The sequence below is a fragment of the Oncorhynchus clarkii genome, chromosome 9 (genome assembly GCF_045791955.1).
Source record: "Oncorhynchus clarkii lewisi isolate Uvic-CL-2024 chromosome 9, UVic_Ocla_1.0, whole genome shotgun sequence".
NCBI classification, from domain to species: domain Eukaryota; kingdom Metazoa; phylum Chordata; class Actinopteri; order Salmoniformes; family Salmonidae; genus Oncorhynchus; species Oncorhynchus clarkii.
In genome coordinates, this window is record NC_092155.1 from 36,479,533 (window position 1) to 36,503,145 (window position 23,613).

At 43.6% G+C, this 23,613-nt stretch overlaps 2 protein-coding genes across 2 annotated transcripts in view; one reads left to right on the top strand and one right to left on the bottom strand.

Annotated features, from left to right (window-relative positions):
* Positions 1–8,222: 8,222 nt before the first annotated feature.
* LOC139417215 (periphilin-1-like) lies at positions 8,223–16,457 on the top strand. The gene is made up of 7 exons (XM_071166461.1): positions 8,223–8,769; positions 9,224–9,307; positions 9,553–9,650; positions 11,038–11,246; positions 12,818–12,879; positions 13,690–13,815; positions 15,720–16,457. Exons 1-7 carry the CDS (start codon positions 8,734–8,736, stop codon positions 15,903–15,905), a joined length of 801 nt encoding a protein of 266 aa, XP_071022562.1. The 5' UTR covers positions 8,223–8,733; the 3' UTR covers positions 15,906–16,457.
* Positions 16,458–19,921: 3,464 nt separating this feature from the next.
* Positions 19,922–23,613, bottom strand: part of LOC139417216 (prickle-like protein 2) — a 102,541-nt gene continuing 98,849 nt past the window's right edge. Inside the window, exon 9 of the mRNA XM_071166462.1 lies at positions 19,922–20,925. Within this exon, the coding sequence (XP_071022563.1) occupies positions 19,922–20,925 (1,004 nt within the window). The remainder of the gene's footprint in view (positions 20,926–23,613) is intronic.

Here is a 23,613-nt window from a genome sequence, read left to right on the forward strand (position 1 = left end):
GTTTTGGTGGGTGGCCCTCTCTTGGCAGGTTTGTTGTTGGTGCCATATTCTTCCAATTATTTCATAATGGATTTAATGATGCTCCGTGGGATGTTCAAAGTTTCGGATATTTTTTTATAACCCAACCCTGATCTGTACGTTTCCACAACTTTGTCCATGACCTGTTTGGAGAGCTCCTTGGTCTTCATAGTGCCGGTGCTTGGTGGTGCCCCTTGCTTAGTGGTGTTGCAGACTCTGGGGCCTTTCAGAACAGGTGTATGTATACTGAGATCATGTGACAGATCGTGTGACATTTAAATAAAGTCCACCTGTGTGCAAATCAAATCACATTTTATTTGTCACATACACATGGTTAGCAGATGTTAATGCGAGTGTAGCGAAATGCTTGTAATAATCACCAAGTAATCTAACCTAACAATTCCACAACTACTACCTTATACACACAAGTGTAAAGGGATAAAGAATATGTACATAAAGATATATGAATGAGTGATGGTACAGAACGGCATAGGCAAGATGCAGTAGATGGGTACATATGAGATGAGTAATGTAGGGTATGTAAACAAAGTGGCATAGTTTAAAGTGGCTAGTGATACATGTATTACATAAAGATTCAGTAGATTATATAGAGTACAGTATATACAGTGGGGCAAAAAAATATTTAGTCAGCCACCAATTGTGCAAGTTCTCCAACTTAAAAAGATGAGAGATGCCTGTCATTTACATCATAGGTACACTTCAACTATGACAGACAAAATGAGGAAAAAAATCCAGAAAATCACATTGTAGGATTTTTAATGAATTTATTTGCAAATTATGGTGGAAAATAAGTATTTGGTCACCTACAAACAAGCAAGATTACTGGCTCTCTTCTTTAAGAGGCTCCTCTGTCCTCCACTCGTTACCTGTATTAATGGCAACTGTTTGAACTTGTTATCAGTATAAAAGACACCTGTCCACAACCTCAAACAGTCACACTCCAAACTCCACTATGGCCAAGACCAAAGAGCTGTCAAAGGACACCAGAAACAAAATTGTAGACCTGCACCAGGCTGGGAAGACTGAATCTGCAATAGGTAAGCAGCTTGGTTTGAAGAAATCAACTGTGGGAGCAATTATTAGGAAATGGAAGACATATAAGACCACTGATAATCTCCCTCGATCTGGGGCTCCACGCAAGATCTCACTGCGTGGGGTCAAATTGATCACAAGAACGGTGCGCAAAAATCCCAGAACCACACGGGGGGACCTAGTGAATGACCTGCAGAGAGCTGGGACCAAAGTAACAAAGCCTACCATCAGTAACACACTACGCCGCCAGGGACTCAAATCCTGCAGTGCCAGACGTGTCCCCCTGCTTAAGCCAGTACATGTCCAGGCCCGTCTGAAGTTTGCTAGAGAGCATTTGGATGATCCAGAAGAAGATTGGGAGAATGTCATATGGTCAGATGAAACCAAAATATAACTTTTTGGTAAAAACTCAACTCGTCGTGTTTGAGGACAAAGAATGCTGGTTGCATCCAAAGAACACCATACCTACTGTGAAGCATGGGGGTGGAAATATCATGCTTTGGGGTTTTTCTGCAAAGGGACCAGGACGACTGATCCGTGTAAAGGAAAGAATGAATGGGGCCATGTATCGTGAGATTTTGAGTGAAAACCTCCTTCCATCAGCAAGGGGATTGAAGATGAAACGTGGCTGGGTCTTTCAGCAAGACAATGATCCCAAACACACCGCCCGGGTAACGAAGGAGTGGCTTCGTAAAAAGCATTTCAAGGTCCTGGAGTGGCCTAGCCAGTCTCCAAATCTCAACCCCATAGAAAATCTTTGGAGGGAGTTGAAAGTCCATGTTGCCCAGCAACAGCCCCAAAACATCACTGCTCTAGAGGAGATCTGCATGGAGGAATGGCCCAAAATACCAGCAACAGTGTGTGAAAACCTTGTGAAGCCTTACAAAAAACGTTTGACCTCTGTCATTGCCAACAAAGGGTATATAACAAAGTATTGAGATAAACTTTTGTTATTGACCAAATACTTATTTTCCACCATCATTTGCAAATAAATTCATTAAAAATCCTACAATGTGAATTTCTGGATTTTTTTTCCTCATTTTGTCTGTCACAGTTGAAGTGTACCTATGATGAAAATGACAGACCTCTCTCATCTTTTTAAGTGGGAGAACTTGCACAATTGGTGGCTGACTAAATACTTTTTTGCCCCACTGTACATATACAGTGCCTTGCGAAAGTATTCGGCCCCCTTGAACTTTGCGACCTTTTGCCACATTTCAGGCTTCAAACATAAAGATATAAAACTGTATTTTTTTGTGAAGAATCAACAACAAGTGGGACACAATCATGAAGTGGAACGACATTTATTGGATGTTTCAAACTTTTTTAACAAATCAAAAACTGAAAAATTGGGCGTGCAAAATTATTCAGCCCCTTTACTTTCAGTGCAGCAAACTCTCTCCAGAAGTTCAGTGAGGATCTCTGAATGATCCAATGTTGACCTAAATGAATAATGATGATAAATACAATCCACCTGTGTGTAATCAAGTCTCCGTATAAATGCACCTGCACTGTGATAGTCTCAGAGGTCCGTTAAAAGCGCAGAGAGCATCATGAAGAACAAGGAACACACCAGGCAGGTCCGAGATACTGTTGTGAAGAAGTTTAAAGCTCGATTTGGATACAAAAAGATTTCCCAAGCTTTAATCCCAAGGAGCACTGTGCAAGTGATAATATTGAAATGGAAGGAGTAGCAGACCACTGCAAATCTACCAAGACCTGGCCGTCCCTCTAAACTTTCAGCTCATACAAGGAGAAGACTGATCAGAGATGCAGCCAAGAGGCCCATGATCACTCTGGATGAACTGCAGAGATCTACAGCTGAGGTGGGAGACTCTGTCCATAGGACAACAATCAGTCGTATATTGCACAAATCTGGCCTTTATGGAAGAGTGGCAAAAAGAAAGCCATTTCTTAAAGATATCCATAAAAAGTGTTGTTTAAAGTTTGCCACAAGCCACCTGGGAGACACACCAAACATGTGGAAGAAGGTGCTCTGGTCAGATGAAACCAAAATGGAACTTTTTGGCAACAATGCAAAACGTTATGTTTGGCATAAAAGCAACACAGCTGAACACACCATCCCCACTGCCAAACATGGTGGTGGCAGCATCATGGTTTGGGCCTGCTTTTCTTCAGCAGGGACAGGGAAGATGGTTAAAATTGATGGGAAGATGGATGGAGCCAAATACAGGACCATTCTGGAAGAAAACCTGATGGAGTCTGCAAAAGACCTGAGACTGGGACGGAGATTTGTCTTCCAACAAGACAATGATCCAAAACATAAAGCAAAATCTACAATGGAATGGTTCAAAAATAAACATATCCAGGTGTTAGAATGGCCAAGTCAAAGTCCAGACCTGAATCCAATCGAGAATCTGTGGAAAGAACTGAAAACTGCTGTTCACAAATGCTCTCCATCCAACCTCACTGAGCTCGAGCTGTTTTGCAAGGAGGAATGGGAAAAAAATTCAGTCTCTCGATGTGCAAAACTGATAGAGACATACCCCAAGCGACTTACAGCTGTAATCGCAGCAAAAGGTGGCGCTACAAAGAATTAACTTAAGGGGGCTGAATAATTTTGCACGCCCAATCTTTCAGTTTTTGATTTGTTAAAAAAGTTTGAAATATCCAATAAATGTCGTTCCACTTCATGATTGTGTCCCACTTGTTGTTGATTCTTCACAAAAAAATACAGTTTTATATCTTTATGTTTGAAGCCTGAAATGTGGAAAAAGGTTGCACAGTTCAAGGGGGCCGAATACTTTCACAAGGCACTGTACATATAAGATGAGTAATGTAGGGTATGTAAACATTATAGTAAGTGGCATTGTTTAAAGTGGCTAGTGATACATTTTTTTACATACATAAATTTCCATTATTAAAGTGGCTGGAGTTGAGTCAGTATGTTGGCAGCAGCCACTCAATGTTAGTGGTGGCTGTTTATCAGTCTGATGGCCTTGAGATAGAAGCTGTTTTTCAGTCTCGGTCCCTGCTTTGATGCACCTGTACTGACCTCGCCTTCTGGATGATAGCGGGGTGAACAGGCAGTGGCTCGGGTGGTTGTTGTCCTTGATGATCTTTATGGCCTTCCTGTGACATCGGGTGGTGTAGGTGTCCTGGAGGGCAGGTAGTTTGCCCCCGGTGATGCGTTGTGCAGACCTACTACCCTCTGGAGAGCCTTACGGTTGTGGGCGGAGCAGTTGTCGTACCAGGCGGTGATACAGCCTGACAGGATGCTCTCGATTGTGCATCTGTAGAAGTTTGTGAGTGCTTTTGGTGACAAGCCGAATTTCTTCAGCCTCCTGAGGTTGAAGAGGCGCTGCTGCGCATTCTTCACAATGCTGTCTGTGTGGGTGGACCAATTCAGTTTGTCCGTGATGTGTACGCCGAGGAACTTAAAACGTACTACCCTTTCCACTACTGTCCCGTCGATGTGGATAGGTGGGTGCTCTCTCTCTGCTGTTTCCTTAAGTCCACAATCATCTCCTTTGTTTTGTTGACGTTGAGTGTGAGGTTATTTTCCTGACACCACACTCCTAGGGCCCTCACCTCCTCCCTGTAGGCCGTCTCGTCGTTGTTGGTAATCAAGCCTCCCACTGTAGTGTCGTCCGCAAACTTGATGATTGAGTTGGAGGCGTGCATGGTCATGCAGTCGTGGGTGAACAGGGAGTACAGGAGAGGGCTCAGAACGCACCCTTGTGGGGCCACAGTGTTGAGGGTCAGCGGAGTGGAGATGTTGTTACCTACCCTTACCACCTGGGGGTGGCCCGTCAGGAAGTCCAGTACCCAGTTGCACAGGGCAGGGTCGAGACCCAGGGTCTCGAGCTTGATGACAAGTTTGGAGGGTACTATGGTGTTAAATGCTGATCTGTAGTCGATGAACAGCATTCTCACATAGGTATTCCTCTTGTCCAGATGGGTTAGGGCAGTGGGCAGTGTGCAGTGTGGTTGCGATTGTGCTGTCTGTGGACCTATTGGGGCGGTAAGCAAACTGGAGTGGATCTAGGGTGTCAGGTAGGGTGGAGGTGATATGGTCCTTGACTAGTCTCTCAAAGCACTTCATGATGACGGAAGTGAGTGCTACGGGGCGGTAGTCGTTTAGCTCAGTTACCTTAGCTTTCTTGGGAACAGGCACAATGGTGTCCCTCTTGAAGCATGTGGGAACAGCAGACTGGGATAAGGATTGATTGAGTATGTCCGTAAACACACCAGCCAGCTGGTCTGCGCATGCTCTGAGGACGTGGCTGGGGATGCCGTCTGGGCCTGCAGCCTTGCGAGGGTTAACACGTTTCAATGTTTTACTCACGTTGACTGCAGTGAAGGAGAGTCCGCAGGTTATGTTAGCGGGCTGTGTCAGTGGCACTGTATTGTCCTCAAAGCGAGCAAAAAAGTTATTTAGTCTGTCTGGGAGCAAGACATCCTGGTCTGTGACGGGGCTGGTTTTCTTTTTGTAATCCGTGATTGACTGTAGACCCTGCCACATACCTCTTGTGTCTGAGCCGTTGAATTGCAACTCTACTTTGTCTCTATACTGACGCTTTTCTTGTTTGATTGCCATGCGGAGGGAATAGCTACACTGTTTTTATTCCGTCATGTTTCCGGTCACCTTGCCCTGGTTAAAAGCAGTGGTTCGTGCTTTCAGTTTCGAGTGAATGCTGCCATCAATCCGTGGTTTCTAGTTTGGGAATGTTTTAATCGTTGCTGTGGGTATAACATCTCCGATGCACTTTTTCAATGAACTTGCTCACCGAATCAGCATATTCGTCAATCTAACTAATTATGTGACTTCTGAAGGTAATTGGTTGCACCAGATCTTATTTAGGGACTTCATAGCAAAGGGGGTGAATACATATGGACTCACCGCTTTTCCTTTAAATTGTTTTTATTTTTTATAACAAGTTATTTTAACAAGTTATAACAAGTTAATGTCCGTGGCTCGTGTTTCTTGGCCCAAGCAAATCTATTATTCTTATAGGTGTTCTTTTAGTAGTGTTTTTTTTGCAGCAATGTGACAATGAAGGCCTGATACACACAGTCTCCTCTGAACAGTAAATGTTGAGATGTGTCTGTTGCTTGAACTCTGTGATGCATTTATTTGGGCTGCAATTTCTGAGGCTGATAACTCTAATAAACCTATTCTCTGCAGCAGAGGTAACTGGGTCTTCCTTTCCTCATGAGAGCCAGTTTCATTTTAGAGCTTGATGGTTTTTGCGACTACTTGAACTTTCAAAGTTCCTGAAATATTACACATTTACACAAGAAATTCCACAAATTAACTTTTAACAAGGCACACCTGTTTATTGAAATGCATTTCAGGTGACTACCACATAAAGCTGGTTTGGAAAAAAAGCCAATAGGGGTGAATACTTTTGCAAAGCACTGTAGTGGCATGTAATTTGTAAATCCAAAAACTTTCCCTTTGGTTTAGCTGTTTAAGACGGTTCACTTTGGATGATTCCCTAATTATTTTTTATGATTATTTTAATGTTCTCTGCTTCAGTGCTGTATTTTGTAACAAAGTACACACTCTCTGATGTATCACGAGGCACTCTCCTTCACAACAAGTTCTCTTTGTCAAGTCATTGGGCCCTTATATCTGCATCTTTCAGGACCTGAGTGCTGTAGCCCCGATTCAAGAAGCAATTCTCCAATTCAGCAGATTTGACACTGTAGTCTGTTTCCTGATCACAAATTCTGCGGACTCTTTGGAATTGGCCTTTATTTAACCAGGTAGGCCAGTTGAGAACAAGTTCTCATTTACAACTGTGACCTGGCCAAACAACACAGTTACGCATGGGATAAACAAACGTACAGTCAATAACACAATAGAAAAGTCTGCATACAGTGTGTGCAAATGTAGTAAGATGTTGGAGGTAAGGCAATAAATAGGCCATAGTGGCGAAATAATTACAATTGAGCAATTAAACACTGGAGTGATAGGTGTGTCCAGAAGATGAATGTGCAAGTAGAGATACTGGGGTGCAAAGGAGCAAAAAAAGTATTTGTTCCAGTCATTGGCAGCAGAGAACTGGAAGGAAAGGCGGCCAAATGAGGACTTGGCTTTGGGGGTGACCCAGTGAAATATACCTGCTGGAGCACATGCTACGTGTGGTTGCTGCTATGGTGACCAGTGAGCTGAGATAAGGCGGGGCTTTACCTAGCAAAGACTTATAGATGACCCGGAGCCAGCGGGTTTAGCGACGAATATGATGCGAGGGACAGCCAACGAGAGCATACAGGTCGCAGTGGTGGGTAGTATATGGGGCTTTGGTGACAAAACGGATGGCACTGTGATAGACTACATTCAATTTGCTGAGTAGAGTGTTGGAGGCTATTTTGTAAATGACATCTCTGAAGTCGAGGATCGGTAGGATAGTCAGTTTTACGAGGGAATGTTTGGCAGCATCAGTGAAGGATGCTTTGTTGCGAAATAGGAAGCCAATTCTAGATTTAATTTAAGATTGGAGATGCTTAATGTGAGTCTGCAAACAACTTTTGACATTTTTACTGATGTCAAGGTCCGAAAAATGAATGTTATCCTTGCTGTACTCCATAGTTAGTTTGATATTAGGGTTAATACTGTTAAGGTATTGGTGGAAGGAAATAAGTAATCTTCTGAGCCGGACCAAAACAGGCAAACATCATCAATATAGCGTCCCCACCATATAATCCGGTCAAAGAAATGGTTATTAGAAGGATCCAAAATTAAGTCATTTTCCCATATACCCAAGTACAAACCAGCGTAGGAAGAGCTGTAAGCAAACTCCCATGGCATACCCTTTGACCTGTTAAAAATACGGTCCTAAAAAATAAAGATGTTATGATTAAGAGTCCATTCAGTCAGTGAGACAATAAATTATGTAGGAGGCATCTCAGTTTCAGGTCGGGTACTCAAGAAATGGTGCATAGCTGCCAAACCCTGTTCATGCTCAATGGTTATTTGAAGTGTTTCTAAAATCCCCTACGGGAAAAATATATGATGGAAAAACGGTTGGAACCATTTCCCGTGTGACCGCTAGGTTTTATGGGTATTATGACAAAGATTAGCCGTCGAGCCAGCTCTATGATCCACTCTAATCAAACAAGTAGTTGAGAAGTCTAAATGTTATCTCAGCACGCCATCTTGTGGCAATAATCGGACAGTGTTTGTTGTAAAAGTCGCAGGTTTGGCAGGAACGCAAATCACAGGTGACAACTCCGAGTAGCACAATATGGCTAAACAAGCCTTCTTTATCCGCGTTTATTGGTTTTCCAAATTGGTTTTTAAGGAAACCTGGTGATAGGACAGGTTCATTTGCATACAGTTTATGTTGAACGAAGTGTCCGATTAACTCCACCAACGGTTCATCGGGTTACCAGAAATTGACTTCACCATGTAGTTGAGTTTAGTCAGCTAATATTACCCAGTGGTGTGCTGTCTCTGGAAAGCTTACCTACACAGCCTTTTAAAACGAGAAGTTGAATGTCCACAAGGGACCACTAGGCTACACCTTCTGCATTGCTCGCGTAGAAATCGAAACCAAAATGAAGCCGTCTCGAAAGAAATCCTGTGAGGTGACAATTAAACGAATGTCATAGAGCAATACAAGACAACACTTAAAGATCAAACGTGCGCTGCTGGAGGCAACACAATTAAACTGGCTCCTCTAAACAAAATAAATGGATCCACGGCAGCAGGAATCTTCACAGGGCAAGGTAAATAAACCCGCTATTATTATGTCCTAATCATTCAAAGCCTCCTCTGGTTTGTCTCATTGAAGGAAACATCTGTCAAACGGTCAGTTCGTTTGTTATGTTATTAACCAAGTGTTTTACACAAGAAGTGAAGTGCACCCTAATTCTGTAATCCCTACCCAAAACTCAATTTCCTGATTGTTTCATTGTGAAGGAATTATAGTCCAGCCAATGCAATATCCTGTTCACAACTGAAACAAACATGCATTGTTTTGGGGGATCGGCTAAATTATTGTTGCAAGAATATTATTCAAGAATTGTGGTCATTCTAGCACAAGTAAACATTGCACATTTGGTTTGTACTGGCAGTCGCATCCCAGAAACAAATGCAATAGTTACACATCAGCTAAAAACACTAGAGTAAAGTTCAACACCCCCCCATATTATTGATATGATTGTTACTTTCACTTTCAAGAGCTCCACCATGCCACACAAAGAACGCAGTGAAGAGTCACGTGACAAGAGGCCCAGCGACGTACCTATCAAACATAACACTGAGGTATATAATCCATACACCAATCAGTCATTCAATCAATTTAACTGTAGTTGTGTTTGAGTGATTGTGTGTAACGGCCGCCTTAGCATGGTCCCAGACAGTCCCAGATCTGTATGTGCTTTTGCCAACTCTTCTGTCATATTCATTTTATTGTGTTTACTGCATAAAGATCTGGCAAAAAGGCTAGAGCACTGTGAAAATAGTTTCTCATCAGGAACAGTAATTAGCTTACTATGTGACATTTTCAGGAGGAGAAACAACCTTTCAGAAGAATGAGAAGTCCACCTAGACCCAGAATAACTGGTTCATTTAGACCAAGATTTGGAGGAAGATTCTACAGACCGCGGTAAGATTAGAGGGCATTTCAGAGCAACCTTGTAAATGTTCAAGGGTTTGCTCTTGATAATTTCAACATTTCCTTATCTTCACCCACTTTGTCCAATTCAGATTAGGTTGTAGAAATATTCACTCACTCACTCATCCATATACACTCCTTTTCAAAAGTTTGGGGTCACTTAGAAATGTCTTTGTTTTACATGAAAACATGCATCAAATGAGTTGCAAAATGAATAGGAAATATAGTCAAGATGATGACAAGGTTATAAATAATGATTTTTTATTTAAATAATTTAAAAAAATAATTTTGTCCTTCAAACTTTGCTTTTGTCAAATAATCCTCCATTTGCATTAATTACAGCCTTGCAGACCTTTGGCATTCTAGTTGTCAAGTTGTTGAGGTAATCTGAACAGATTTCACCCAATGCTTCCTGAAGGGAAGGGGTGGCAGGTTTGGGACAGCAGGTAGCCTAGTGGTTAGAGTGTTGGGCCAGTAACCGAAAGGTTGCTAGATCAAATCCCAGAGCTGACAAGGTAAACGTTAACCCACTGTTCCTAGGCCGTCATTGTAAATAATAATTTGTTCTTAGCTGACTTGCCTAGTTAAATGAAGATTAAATAAAAAATAATAATGATAGTTTGGAGCTGTGCTTTGGGTCATTGTCCCAGGAGTAGGAGGAAATTTGCTCCAATTAAGCGCCGTTGCAAAATGGAGATATAGCCTTCCTTCTTCAAGATCCCTTTTAACCTGTACAAATCTCCCACTTTACCACCACCAAAGCACCCCCAGACCTACACATTGCCTCCACCATGATTGACAGATGGCGTCAAGCACTCCTCCAGCATCTTTTCATTTTTTCTGCGTCTCACGAATGTTCTTTGTGATCCTTCATTTCTCAGAACAAGAATAGACTGATGAGTTTCAGAAGAAAGGTCTTTGTTTCTGGCCATTTTGAGCCTGTAATCACCCACAAATGCTGATGCTCCAGATACTCAACTAGTCTAAAGAAGGCCAGTTTTATTGCTTCTTTAATCAGAACAACAGTTTTCAGCTGTGCTAGCATAATTGCGAAAGGGTTTTCTTATGATCAATTAGCCTTTTCAAATGATAAACTTGAATTAGCTAACACAATGTGCCATTGGAACACAGGAGTGATGGTTGCTGATAATGGGCCTCTGTACGTCTATGTAGATATTCCATTAAAAATCAGCCGTCTCCAGCTACAATAGTCATTTACAACATTAACAATTTCTACACTGTATTTCTGATCAATTTGATGTTATTTTAATGGACAAAATGTTTTGTTTTTCTTTCAAAAACAAGGACATTTCTAAGTGACCCCAAACTTTTGAACGGTAGTGTAAATATTTTTTCTACTGTTTTTCTTCCTGTATAGATTCATAAGGGACGATCATTCATTCCGGAAGCCCCGCTTCAGTTTTGGGTTCCAAAGGTACCACCCTTTCACCCCTCGCCCACGGTTCAACTGGAGGGACCAGTCCGGCCCACCACAAGGCCCCCCGTGCCCTAACAACCAGTACAACGACCAGAGGAACATGGACAGGAGCGGTCCCGCCAGGGCCTCTACTCCTAAAGAACACAGCAGTAGGTTTATACTCATGTAGCAGTTTAGGGAGGGTTAGACCAAATGACTCGGTGGTTACAGGGTAAGAGCTCTACCATCTGTGCCATGAACCAAATATCTTGGCAGTTTAAAAGTACAGGCAATACATACTTAGACCTATATCACTTTCCTCCTGTGAACACTAGAGAGCAGTGTGAGCAAGCAGTGGCCATGTTGACTCGGAATAATATTTGCATTCTGACATATAGGCTACGTTTGGAATGTGTTTTGCTCATCAGCATTCCCGGTGGTTGATATTCACCAAGCAACAACATGACAATGTTACATAATGCTGGCTGCACACGGCATTGGTAGATATTCATCAAATTATAGGTGCTGTCTTTGCGTTTTGAATCAGTGGATAACTAATTGGTCTCTAGACTCTACCCACACACTCACACATACCATTTTGTTCGTGTTTCTGTTTCATTTATTTGTTTCCTGCAAATATTTGTCTTACTTTTGAACTCTGCATTGTCGCGAATGGGCTCGTACTGTAAGTAAAAGCCTTTCACAGTAAAGTCTACACCTGTTGTATTCGGAGCATGTGACCAATAACATTTGATTTGGTCACTATTAACCATTTGTATTTAGCCACTGTATATTCCTACATGTTTCTGATCATCAGATTTCTCCTCATCACGTTATTATCATGAAGAGTTTTGTAAGACCACAGTCGATGTGCTTGCAAGTCAACAATTAGCACTTATGGTTTAGCCCCATTCTCTATCACGTTTGAAAGTGTTTTCTTGAATAACTTTGCATTGCCTGAAGAAGACCTTTGTCTTGTTACCTGCAATAGAAACCATACATGTCATCTTTACTCTCTTTGGTGTTGATAACATGAGCTGTATTGCTATTCTCAACCACAGTGGTGTTTTCTTCTCCTATTTAATTCAGCTGCTAAGTCTCTGCGCAGACTGCAGTGCTGTGGAAGTGTGTGAGAGAGAGATTGTGTGAGGAACAGGTTGCTCTATGTGCCTGAGAGATATGCTATTATGGTGACTCATCTCTATAGTGTGTTACAGAAAGAGAGAGAAAATGAGAGCGAGAAAGCAAAAGAAAATGAGGAGAAAGAGGGAGTGAAGTACCGGGCAGACAGCCAGCTGTATATACTGAGCCCTAACAAAGCTATCGCCTCATATAGGCACACTGCAGTCAAACGTTGCTAGGCAGCTTTCTCAAATCACACCCAATGGATTGTGCTTAAAGAAACATTCATTTTAGCCCCTGCGCGCTGCCTGTAGACAATAAACCTCCCGCTGCCCCCAGAGAGATGACATGGGGAAGCTTAGGCCTGAATTGTACCTGCAGCTAGAGACACCAATGTGATGATAGTTGAGGAGGACACTGGGTAAATTGAGGAGTCCCAGCATCAATCAGAGATAGTTAATTTAGAGATACCACCTGTGCCAATCAAAGATTTTTGAGTTTATCACAGATGTCAGCTGCTGTAGTTTAGGTCTAACTTATCCCCCATCTGTTCCCGAGCTGGTAGAGTGTGTTGTGTTGAATTGTGGTGAAGACGTGGTTTGTCTGTGTTATGTTGCAGGTGCTCTCAGGTCTTCTGCAGGCCCCAGCAGAGAGAAGGAGAAGCAGCCTGTGTCGTTCATAGTAAGTCCACATTCCACCACTCCTCTCTGCCTCTTCTGGGATGGGGGGAGTCTGCGCTGTACACAGTAGTGCACACATACTGTATCTGCTGTCCTACTCCCGTAGTGTATGGTGGTGGCCGAAAAAGTCTAATCATTCCCTTCATCTTCCAAAAAGTACAACATGCAGGCCTCTTTCATCATAAAAAACTTTTCGCCACTATGATCCCTCCCTGCTTGACTGCTGCTTCAATTTCTCAGAAGTGAGATGCGCCACACTGGGAGGTACGCATTTCAACACATTTCCTCATGTTAAATAGAAACATGAGTGCATCTCTTTTCCCATGATGTTCGCGGTCAAAAATATTTAGTACACACACAGTCTTTCACAGTCCTTCAAATCACAGAATGAAAAGAACCCTCAAACATTTGAGCAATCTTGGCTAGACTGCTCGGGAAGATTATTAACGTGTGTGTGTATGCATGTGTGTGTGTCCTCCACGCCCCTTGGTGTGATAGGAATTGGAAGGACAGAGAAAGCACAGACGCAGCATAAAGAATGAGAAAGTTGGAGTAATTGTGTGGTCTGACTTGGAGAGGAGCACAAGGTCGTCGTCGTCTTCAGTTTAAACATGCTCATTATTCAAATAGCCTGGCTGCCTGCTAACCTTAATGAGAGAGAGAGAGATGCACTTTTAAGGAACTCAACAACAGTCAGATGTGCTCTGAAAGGCAAACACAGGCAGACTAGCCACGTGCTGCCAGAGTACTGACGGTGTGTTAAGGTCTTAAGGAATGCTTATCACTGTCTCTCACCCCTGTGTTTCTGTAGGTGGCTCAAGAGAAGGAGAAATCCCACAGCAAAGAAAGAGAGAGGGGTAGAGAGCTCCCCTCCACCATAAGCAGGGCCACAGCACGAAACAGAGCCATCCAACAGAAGAGGAGAGAAATCGAGCAGGTATAGCACCATTCACAGTACAGTGAAACAGATTGAGAAAGAGAGGGGATGTACCACACTGCAGCAGCAGGTGAGGAGAGAGGTAAAATTATTTACACTAGTGTAAACATCAAAAACAGAGCTTGAGAGGGTTAGAGAGGTAACATAGAGGAGAGAGAGATAAAGAGGGGGTAGGATTATGAGCGGGTGGGATGAGGAGGGAGAGAAAGAGAGAGGGGGTTGTGGAGAGAGGCTTGGGAGATTTGATCACTGCAGTGCCAAAACTAATTGAGAAATGGCCAGCTGAAGCTGCCTCGAATTTATCATAATTTGTTTCTTCCTTTTAGCAGCTGAATCAGTTGAATAGGTAATCAGTCATGATCAGAGCCAATACATGGTGATGTTGTACATCCCTGTGTTGTTTACCTCCAATCACTCTTAAGTGCCTATCAGAGTCCAAAATGTGTACGCGTGCACACAGCAGTGTTCTAGAATATTGAACCGTTGGTTTTCATACTTTTTGAATTATCTGTGCGGCTCAAGCAATTTCTCCAACCGTCAACACATTGAAATGGATAGAGGACGCGTACACGGAGCCACGTTGGATGGGAATTGTGAGGAGGTGTGCATTCGGGCTGTGCGGATTATGTTCTTAGAGCAGCTATGTCACAATGGGACCCCGGACTATCACCTCTCTGCCTCTGTGGACTCTGAATTACGCCGAAGATGGAGCTCCTGTTATTGTCAGGTTGTTTGTCCAGGTTTTTTCATCATTAATCAGTCATCACATGGGCGTAGTTCGGTTGTCTTTCAATAGGTTTTTAAACACGCGCTGTGATGGATACGTCACAGTTAATGTGACAGAACATCACATGAAGTTGTCAGTGGGAGGTGTGTTGGGTGTTGTCTCTCCATCCACTCGACTGATGACAAGTTCACTCTCGCTCTTCACATCTCCATGGTAACTGGAGAAGGTAGGCTCTGTGAGAGAGCAGTCTGGCAACAGGTAGCTGATATACTCGTCCTCCAAAGACACACACACAATAAATAGAACATTTTTGTTGTGGGGGATTAATTGCTTTGCTAAAGGGCAGAATGACAGATTTTTCATGTTGTCGGTTCGGGGATTCGAACTAGCCACCTTTCGGTTACTGGCCCAACGCTCTAACCGCTAGGCTGCGCATTCATGCATGCAGGCACCAACCAACCCTAATTGTAACACTAACTTTAAGATAGCCTTTGTCCTCATGAGATGTGGGAAATGTCCCCAAAAGGATCGAAGAACCAACCAACATACACCTTTGCATGGTGTGAACAGCTCTCTGTGCGTGAGTGCTGCTACCTTAGACTATTAATCCACTCCGTGGTAATGGCACACACATGACGGGACCTCTTGCCCCAAGCATCTCTCCCAGAACTCTCTCTCCCTCTTTCCCACTTTTACTTTCTAACCTCTCTCTTTCACCTTCTTTCTTTCACCCTCTCTTCACATCTGCTCTATCTCTAGTGATTATTCTCTCTTCACCCCCCCTCTCTTTCTCTTTCTCTCCCTCACTCCTATTTCCCCCTCTCCAGTCTCTTTTTTGCCTGCTCCTCTCCTGTGTCTGAATACTTCTGGTAATACTGTGAGCTGAGTTTCTTTAGACCATCGGTGCTAAGCTCCTCACTGGAACAGGAGCCACAAAACAACCTCTCACGTGCCATGAAAATATGTTTATGTGTGTGTGTGTGTGTGTGTGTTTTATGTCACGCTGGTGTACAGTTAGGACTGTGCCATCGTTTGGTTGGGTTTAGAAGATATAGTTTAGATTAGAAGATGATGTGGTTTAGTAGATAGATTTAGTGTGTACAGTATGTGTTTTAGGACTGTGATGCACAGTTAAGTGTGGTGGTGAAAATGCTGACTGTCTGTTTTTTTTATGCAGGTGTACCGTCAGGACTGTGACACGTTTGGCGTGGTGGTGAAGATGCTGATAGCCAAGGACCCGTCTCTGGAGCGGCCCATCCAGCCATCTCTGAAGGAGAACCTCGGGGAGATCGGCCTGCGCTGTGTAGAGGCCATGCAACAGTTCATAGAGGAGTATGACACCAGGGAACCATCACCACAGTGACACACACTCCCCTTTGTCTTAACCTGTGTAAGTGGTGTGCTTGTATACCAAAACATACACACACAGTCATATCTCACAAAGCTCAGAAATGAAACTCAATATTGTATACGTGCTGATTGGATATGTGACATTACCGATGTTGAATAGCACAAGTCTATGTCATGACTCATGAGCTGGCCTGTCCTAGTGTCCTTGGTCAGTCAGGCCAAAGTCACTCCTGGTGCTCAGCCTTCTGGAAGCTCTGTCTTGACCTGTGATCGTGACTGCTACTGAAACTTAATAATTTATGATGTGTTATCAACTTTCAATATTGCTCTTGACAATGTGATGGAAGATATAGCTATTGCCCTTGTGTTTCCTACTGAAGTATAGCTAATGAATTCTAAGCCCTGTGACATATATATAAAAAAATAAAAATACATGACATGATAATTGTACATAAATGAGCTATGTTGATATACAAGGATGATTATATCTAATACAGAGGAATAATCTATTTACACACAACGTTTGAATGTTTTCACTCTAATAAAATAAATCTGCTCTTAAAAATGATATGGGTGTTTGATTCAGTGTTGTATTGTATAGTGCTATTCCCTAGATCCCCTGATCTGCAAATCACCCCGATCTACCAGTAACTGCAAATTCTCTGTACCTCAGTTGGTAGAACATGGCACATGCAATGCCAGGATACTGGGTTTGAATCCCGGGACCACCCGTATGCAAAATGTATGCATGCATGATTTAACTTGCTAAATTTCATCAAATTATATTTACAGTATTAAATCAACCTGATCTACATATTTTCTCATTACTACCCAATAAAGGTGGTCAATGTGTGCAGCAGTCAGCTCAGGGCCATCGTATTGAACATGTAAATTCAGCAAAAAAAGAGACGTCCCTTTTTCAGGACCCTGTCTTTCAAAGATAAATTGTAAAAATCCAAATAACTTTACAGATCGTCATTGTAAAGGGTTTAAACACTGTTTCCCATGCTTGTTCAATAAACCATAAACAATTAATGAACATGCACCTGTAGAACGGTCGTTAAGGCACAGCTTACAGACGGTAGGTAACTAAGGTCACAGTTATGAAAACTTAGGACACTAAAAGAGGCCTTTCTACTGACTCTGAAAAACACCAAAAGAAAGATGCCCAGGGTCCCTCATCTGCGTGAACGTGCCCTAGGCATGAGGAGGCATGAGGACTGCAGATGTGGCCAGGGCAATAAATTGCAATGTCCGTACTGTGAGACGCCTAAGACAATGCTACAGGGAGACAGGACAGACAGCTGATAATCCTCGCAGTGGCAGGCTATGTGTAACAACACCTGCACAGGATCGGTACATCCGAACATCACAACTGCAGGACATGTACAGGATGGCAACAACAACTGCCCAAGTTACACCAGGAACGCACAATCCCTCCATCAGTGCTCAGACTGTCCGCAATAGGCTGAGAGAGGCTGGACTGAGGGCTTGTAGACCTGTTGTAAGGCAGGACATCACCGGAAACAACTTTGCCTATGGGCACAAACCCACCGTCGCTGGATCAGGCAGGACTGTCAAAAAGTGCACTTCACTGACGAGTCGCGCCAGGGGTGATGGTCGGATTTGCGTTTATCGTCGAAGGAATGAGCATTACACAGAGGACTGTACTCGGGATCGATTTGGAGGTGGAGGGTCCATCATGGTCTGGGGCGGTGTGTCACAGCATCATCGGAGTGAGCTTGTTATCCTTGCAGGCAATCGCAACGCTGTGCGTTACAGGGAAGCCTCCGTCATGTGGTACCCTTCCTGCAGGCTCATCCTGACATGATAATGCCACCAGCCATACTGCTCGTTCTGTGCGGGATTACCTGCAAGACAGGAATGTCAGTGTTCTGCCATGGCCAGCGAAGAGCCCTGATCTCAATCCCATTGAGCACGTCTGGGATCTGTTGGATCGGAGGGTGAAGGCTAGGGCCATTCTCCCCAGAAATGTCCGGGAACTTGCAGGTTCCTTGGTGGAAGAGTGCGGTAACATCTCACAGCAAGAACTGGCAAATCTGGTGCAGTCCATGAGGAGGAGATGCACTGCAGTACTTAATGCAACTGGTGGCCACACCAGGCTGACTGTTAATTTAGATTTTGATCCCCCCTTTCTGTTAGTCACGTCTGTGGAACTTGTTCAGTTTATGTCTGTTGTTGAATCTTGTTATGTTCATACAAATATTTACACATGTTAAGTTTGCTGAAAATAAACATAGTTGACAGTGAGAGGACGTTTCTTTTTTTGCTGCGTTTAGATTGATGTATGATCACTAAGCCAGTAAGTAGTAGTCTAAGCCAGTAAGGCAGTCTAATAACAGCAGACTGGTAATGAACAGATCGTATTTCCACACCAGTATTTGGAGCGGTGTCCGGAGGAACGGAGACTGTCAGTCAACCAAAACAACACGGGATTCCAGCTAGAACCAACCACAGAAATCTGGAACAAGCAGCATTACAGCATTCATATACACTTATAAACGTTTATAATGGCCTATTAAACATGGTTATTGTTATCGTGTCACCAAAAGATGTGACATTTCCATTGCTCATTGAAATCCACTTTAATTCCAATATGACACAACATCAACAAATAAACATGCAAGCCTTTTCTATCTCTACATCATGTTATACAAATAATGGTTCTGTAGTTACAAAATATATATAAATATTTAGGACCATTATGTACAGAACATTTACATTACTACATCCAAAACTTAAATAACATTTATTTTACTGTTATATACATTTAACAGGTATTATTATTGTTATTATTTGTTTTATCTAGTAGTAATATTATAACGTTGAAAAACAAAGCATGTTGCAGGAGAAAACAGGACTATACAGGACGTTACTGTGCCTGAATGGCCAAGGTGCGTAGGCTAGAGCTGTCCTTGGTAAGCGTGGAGAGCAGGGCAGTGTAGTTCGGTTCAACGGCTATTTATACAGGATGATAACACAATCTGCTAGCCAACTGTACTGTAGATCCAGCAGCTCTTGGTTTCCACTGAGGTAAACGACAACACTGTATGGCATCTATCTAGCACACATCGTCCACAATCACACTTCCAGCTGACTGGTTTTGGAGGGCTGTGGTGTTTGCCAGACAGTTTTTGGTTCTCCTTAGTAAGTGATGGACTGATTATAAGTCATTGGTTGGTTAATGCTATGAGAGGGTCCACTCAGGTGGTTTTCCAAGGTCCAGTAGGTACATAAAATATGTGAGCACTTCAGCCATTAGTGCTCTTGGAGTTGTGTACCAATACTTATTTGAAACTGAGTCATTTAGGAGCATTCATTCAACTTTACAGACATGGTGAATTTATACCTTGTCGGTTTCAAGATAGAAAAAATTATGCTAAAGAGTTGCTAAACTCCAGCATGAATTGCAATTATTTGCTGTATTATCTGTAGGCCTTGTTGACGTACTGAACATTATGCATGCATAAATCCAATTTCTAGACATTGTTAAACTGGTTTTAAATAACAGCTGGTAAATTCACTACAGCAGTAAAATGTTATGAATAAGTCCCATATTTCTGTTATGTATCTGTGGAAGGCACACACACACACACACACACACGCACACTCTGTTTATCAATCAAATGCCGTAACCTTTCTTGGGCTATATAATAATAAACGGTTAACAATACAAATGTGATGTTTTTGCCAATTGTTAGTCACCTGACTCCATTGCAGGCTTCTTGTCCTGATTAGCTCATACTGTGTAGGTGTATACCCCCCCCCCCCCCCCCCCCCCCCCCCCCCCCCCCCCCCCCCCCCGCATAGAGCTAGTTGTGTAACTCACACACATCAAATATATATAGGCCTCTCTTTGACACACACACGATCACTCTTTCATATACTCTCTCTCCCCCCCTTTCTCTCTCCCCCTCCCACTCCCTCTCCTTCCTTTCTTTCTCACTTTCTTTTTCTCTGTCACCCTCCCACTCCCTCTCTCTCCATTCTCACCATCCCTAACTCTCTCTATGAGATGATGCAGTTCTTGCTCTTCCTCCTCTGGCGCATGTGGAGCTGTCCGTGCAGCTGCCCTTGGTTTCCTCCATGTAGGGGTCCATGTATGGGTCCATGGTGGCCCCCCATCCCTCCCATCCCTGTAGGGCTGTATCTGTGGCGCAGCTCCTCATTGTGGAGGTAGCGTAGCTGGACAGGTCTGGGGATGGGCTCCCCCAGGAAGTAACCCTCGTCTTCTTCAGACTCAGAGGATGAGGAGCAGCTGGAGCACCAGGGGTCCGCCCCCTCCCCGTATCCCTCCCCACCCAAGTGTGGTCCCCCAAGGCCCAGCGACTGCATCCCCCCACCCCCCGCTGCATTGTGCAGGGTGAGGTCTGAGGTGGTGCGGGGGCAGGGTCTGTAAGGCTGCTGTCTGTACCCGCCTATGCCCTCCACCCCAAACAGGTCCCGGGCAGTAAGGCCGGCGGGGAAACGGTCATAGTCCTCCTGAACACGACGGTGCGGGGGTTCCATCATATGACTTCCCCGGTCGGCCGTCAGGTGGAGGGCATTGTCAGAGCGTGAGCGTCGAGAACGCCGGTAGTGGCGACCGCTGCTGCGGTGGTTGCCGTTTCCATCATTACCATTGCCACGGTGTTTGCGTCGCCGTGATTGTGTTGGTTGTTGTTGCTGCATGGGCTCTGGCCCATTCGGCCGACGACGAGGGATCCTCTCACTCATGGGGGTCATGCGGAGGTTACCACTACTCCCTATTAGGCCCACGCGACCTGTACCCTTAAAGGCCAGGGGCTGGGGGGAATCCCAGTACCCCAGGGGGTACCCCACCTGCACAGGCGCATTCAGGTACCCGTAGGGCCGAGAGGTCAGGGACTCAGAGCTGCGGAACTGGACAGATGAACCCAGTGTGCCAATGTTACTCTTCTCAGACACATTCATCCCAGAGTCCTTACTAAGGTCTGGCATGGAGTATCGGGACAGGTGCTCTTGACGCTTACTTACCCCATCCAGTGAGTTACCTGGGAAAGATACACACACAGGTTATTCATGTATATAGATACTGAAGGTATTAAATAATCATTCATGATCCCTATTATCATATTATCAAATATTTGTACTATTTTCACTGAGGGAATTATAAACTCAATAGCTGACAGTGGCTCAAAAGGGCTGGGTTTTGATGAATAAATAAATGATAGGTGTGACGAGTCCTTGACCCCTCACTGGTCAATACTGCATGCCGTTGTCTCAAGTTCTGTTGCTTATTGATGGTCTTTGCGTCATCATCAACTCCAATTTGGCTGTGGTCACCGAATATTATTTTCCTAGTCCATTGTGGATTGATACAGTTTATTAAATAGCATCGGCTACAGTAACGAGTAACAGCAATATTAAAACAATCAAAAAAATATCAGTGTTTGCTCAATATGTTTTGAGTGTTGACAGTCAACGTTGTTGTAATTGGCTTCAGTATAGTATAGGCCTTTACTCGTCGCACTTATCCTCAAATTATAAATACTAGGCTCCTGTAAATTGTGTTGTATGTGCGAGGCACGTTATCAATAAGCAAGATATAACCTAGGCCTGCTGTTATAGGACTGAATCATTTGCATATGTTTGGAGGAGCCGCACATATGTTGGATAACCGGACAAGAGGCGGGGGTGGATACAAGCCAAAGGGAGTAGCCTATACACTGCAGGTAGGCCTATGTGAATAATGCCTCACAAGTAGACCATTTAGAAACAGGCTACATGATGAATGCATGGAAATACAAATACATTTAGCAGATGCTCTTACCCAGAGCAACTTACAGGAGGAGCATTAAGGTCTAAGTGCCTTGCTCAAGGGCACATCAACAGTTTTTTCACCATCTCAGGAATTCAACCAGCGACCGTTTGGTTACTGGCCCAATGCTCTTAATCGCTAGGCTACCTGCCACCCTAGGCCAGGATAAGAAAGACACTAGACTCATTGCTGTTGAACCAGCTTTCAATATACTGTAGTAGGGTAAGGGTGGCCTATTAGGCAGCATTTCCCAAACTAGGGGTCGCCTGATAAGAAAATTAGGTAGCGGGAGATTTTCCAAAATCCTGGTTATACATATACAGTACCAGTCAAAAGATTGTTCACCTTCTCATTCAAGGTTTTTTCTTTCTTTCTTTCTTTTTCTACATTGTAGAATAATAGTGAAGACATCACAACTATGAAATAACACATATGGAATCATGTAGTAACCCAGCTTTTATAACATTTTGCAAAAAAGAAAATCACATCACAAGTATTCAGACCCTTTACTCAGTACTTTCTTGAAGTATCTTTGGCAGTGATTACATTATTGAGTCTTCTTGGGTATGATGCTACAAGATTCTTCTCTGCAGATCCTCCCAATCTCTGTCAGGTTGGATGGGGAGCGTCGCTGCACAGCTATTTTCAGGTCTCTCGATTGAGTTCAAGTCCAGGCTCTGGCGGGGCCACTCAAGGACATTCAGAGACTTGTCCCGAAGCTACTCCTACGTTGTCTTGGCTGTTTGTTTAGGGTGGATGTCCTGTTGGAAGGTGAACCTTCTCACCAGTCTGGGGTCCTGATCGCTCTGGAGCATGTTTTCATCAGGGATCTCTCTGTACTTTGCTTCGTTCATCTTTCACTCGATCCTGACTAGTCTCCCAGTCCCTGCTGCTGAAAAATATCCCCACAGTATTATGCTGCCACCACCATGCTTCACCGTAGGGCCAGAGAATCTTGTTTCTCATGGTCAGAGAGTCTTTAGGTGCCTTTTGGCAAACTCCAAGCATGCTGTCATGTGCCTTTTACTGAAGAGTGGCTTCTGTCTGGCCACTCTACCATAAAAGCTTGATCGGTGAAGTGCTGCAGAGATGGATGTCCTTCTGGAAGGTTCTCCCATCTCCATAGAGGAAGTCTGAAGCTCTGGCAGAGTGACCATTGAATTTTTGGTCACCTCCCTGACCAAGGCCCTTCTCCCCCGATTACTCAGTTTGGCTGGGCGGCCAGCGCTAAGAACAGTCTTGGTGGTTCTAAACTTTTTCCATTTATAATGATTTAGAATGATGGAGGCCATGGTGTTCTTGGGGACCTTTGATGATGCAGAAATGTTTTGATACTCTACCCCCGATTTGTGCCTCGGCAAAATCCTGTCTTAGAGCTCTACGGCCAATTCCTTCGGCCTCATAGCTTGGTTTTTGCTCTAACATTCAATGTCAACAGTGGGACCTTATATAGGCAGGTATGTGCCTTTCCAAATCATGTCCAATCAATTGAATTTACCACAGGTGGACTCCAATCAAGTTGTAGAAACATCTCAAGGATGATCAATGGAAACAAGATGAACCAGAGCTCAATTTCGAGTCATATAGCAAAGGGTCTGAATACTTATGTAAATAAGGTCTGCCTGTTAACATACACTGCTCAAAAAAATAAAGGGAACACTAAAATAACACATCCTAGATCTGAATGAATGAAATATTCTTATTAAATACTTTTTTCTTTACATAGTTGAATGCGCTGACAACAAAATCACACAAAAATGATCAATGGAAATCAAATTTATCAACCCATGGAGGTCTGGATTTGGAGTCACACTCAAAATTAAAGTGGAAAACCACACTACAGGCTATGGATTCCTGAGGGATCATCTCCCAAACCTGGACTAAAGCATTGGCCAACTCCTGGACAGTCGGTGGTGCAACG

Excerpts from the sequence above, each read along its gene's own strand:
- LOC139417215 (XM_071166461.1), top strand. The coding sequence starts at position 8,734 with ATGGATCCACGGCAGCAGGAATCTTCACAGGGCAAG. Across the intron at positions 9,651-11,037 it reads GGAAGATTCTACAGACCGCG|ATTCATAAGGGACGATCATT; the intron begins GTAAGATTAGAG and ends CTTCCTGTATAG. Across the intron at positions 13,816-15,719 it reads AGAGGAGAGAAATCGAGCAG|GTGTACCGTCAGGACTGTGA; the intron begins GTATAGCACCAT and ends TTTTTTATGCAG.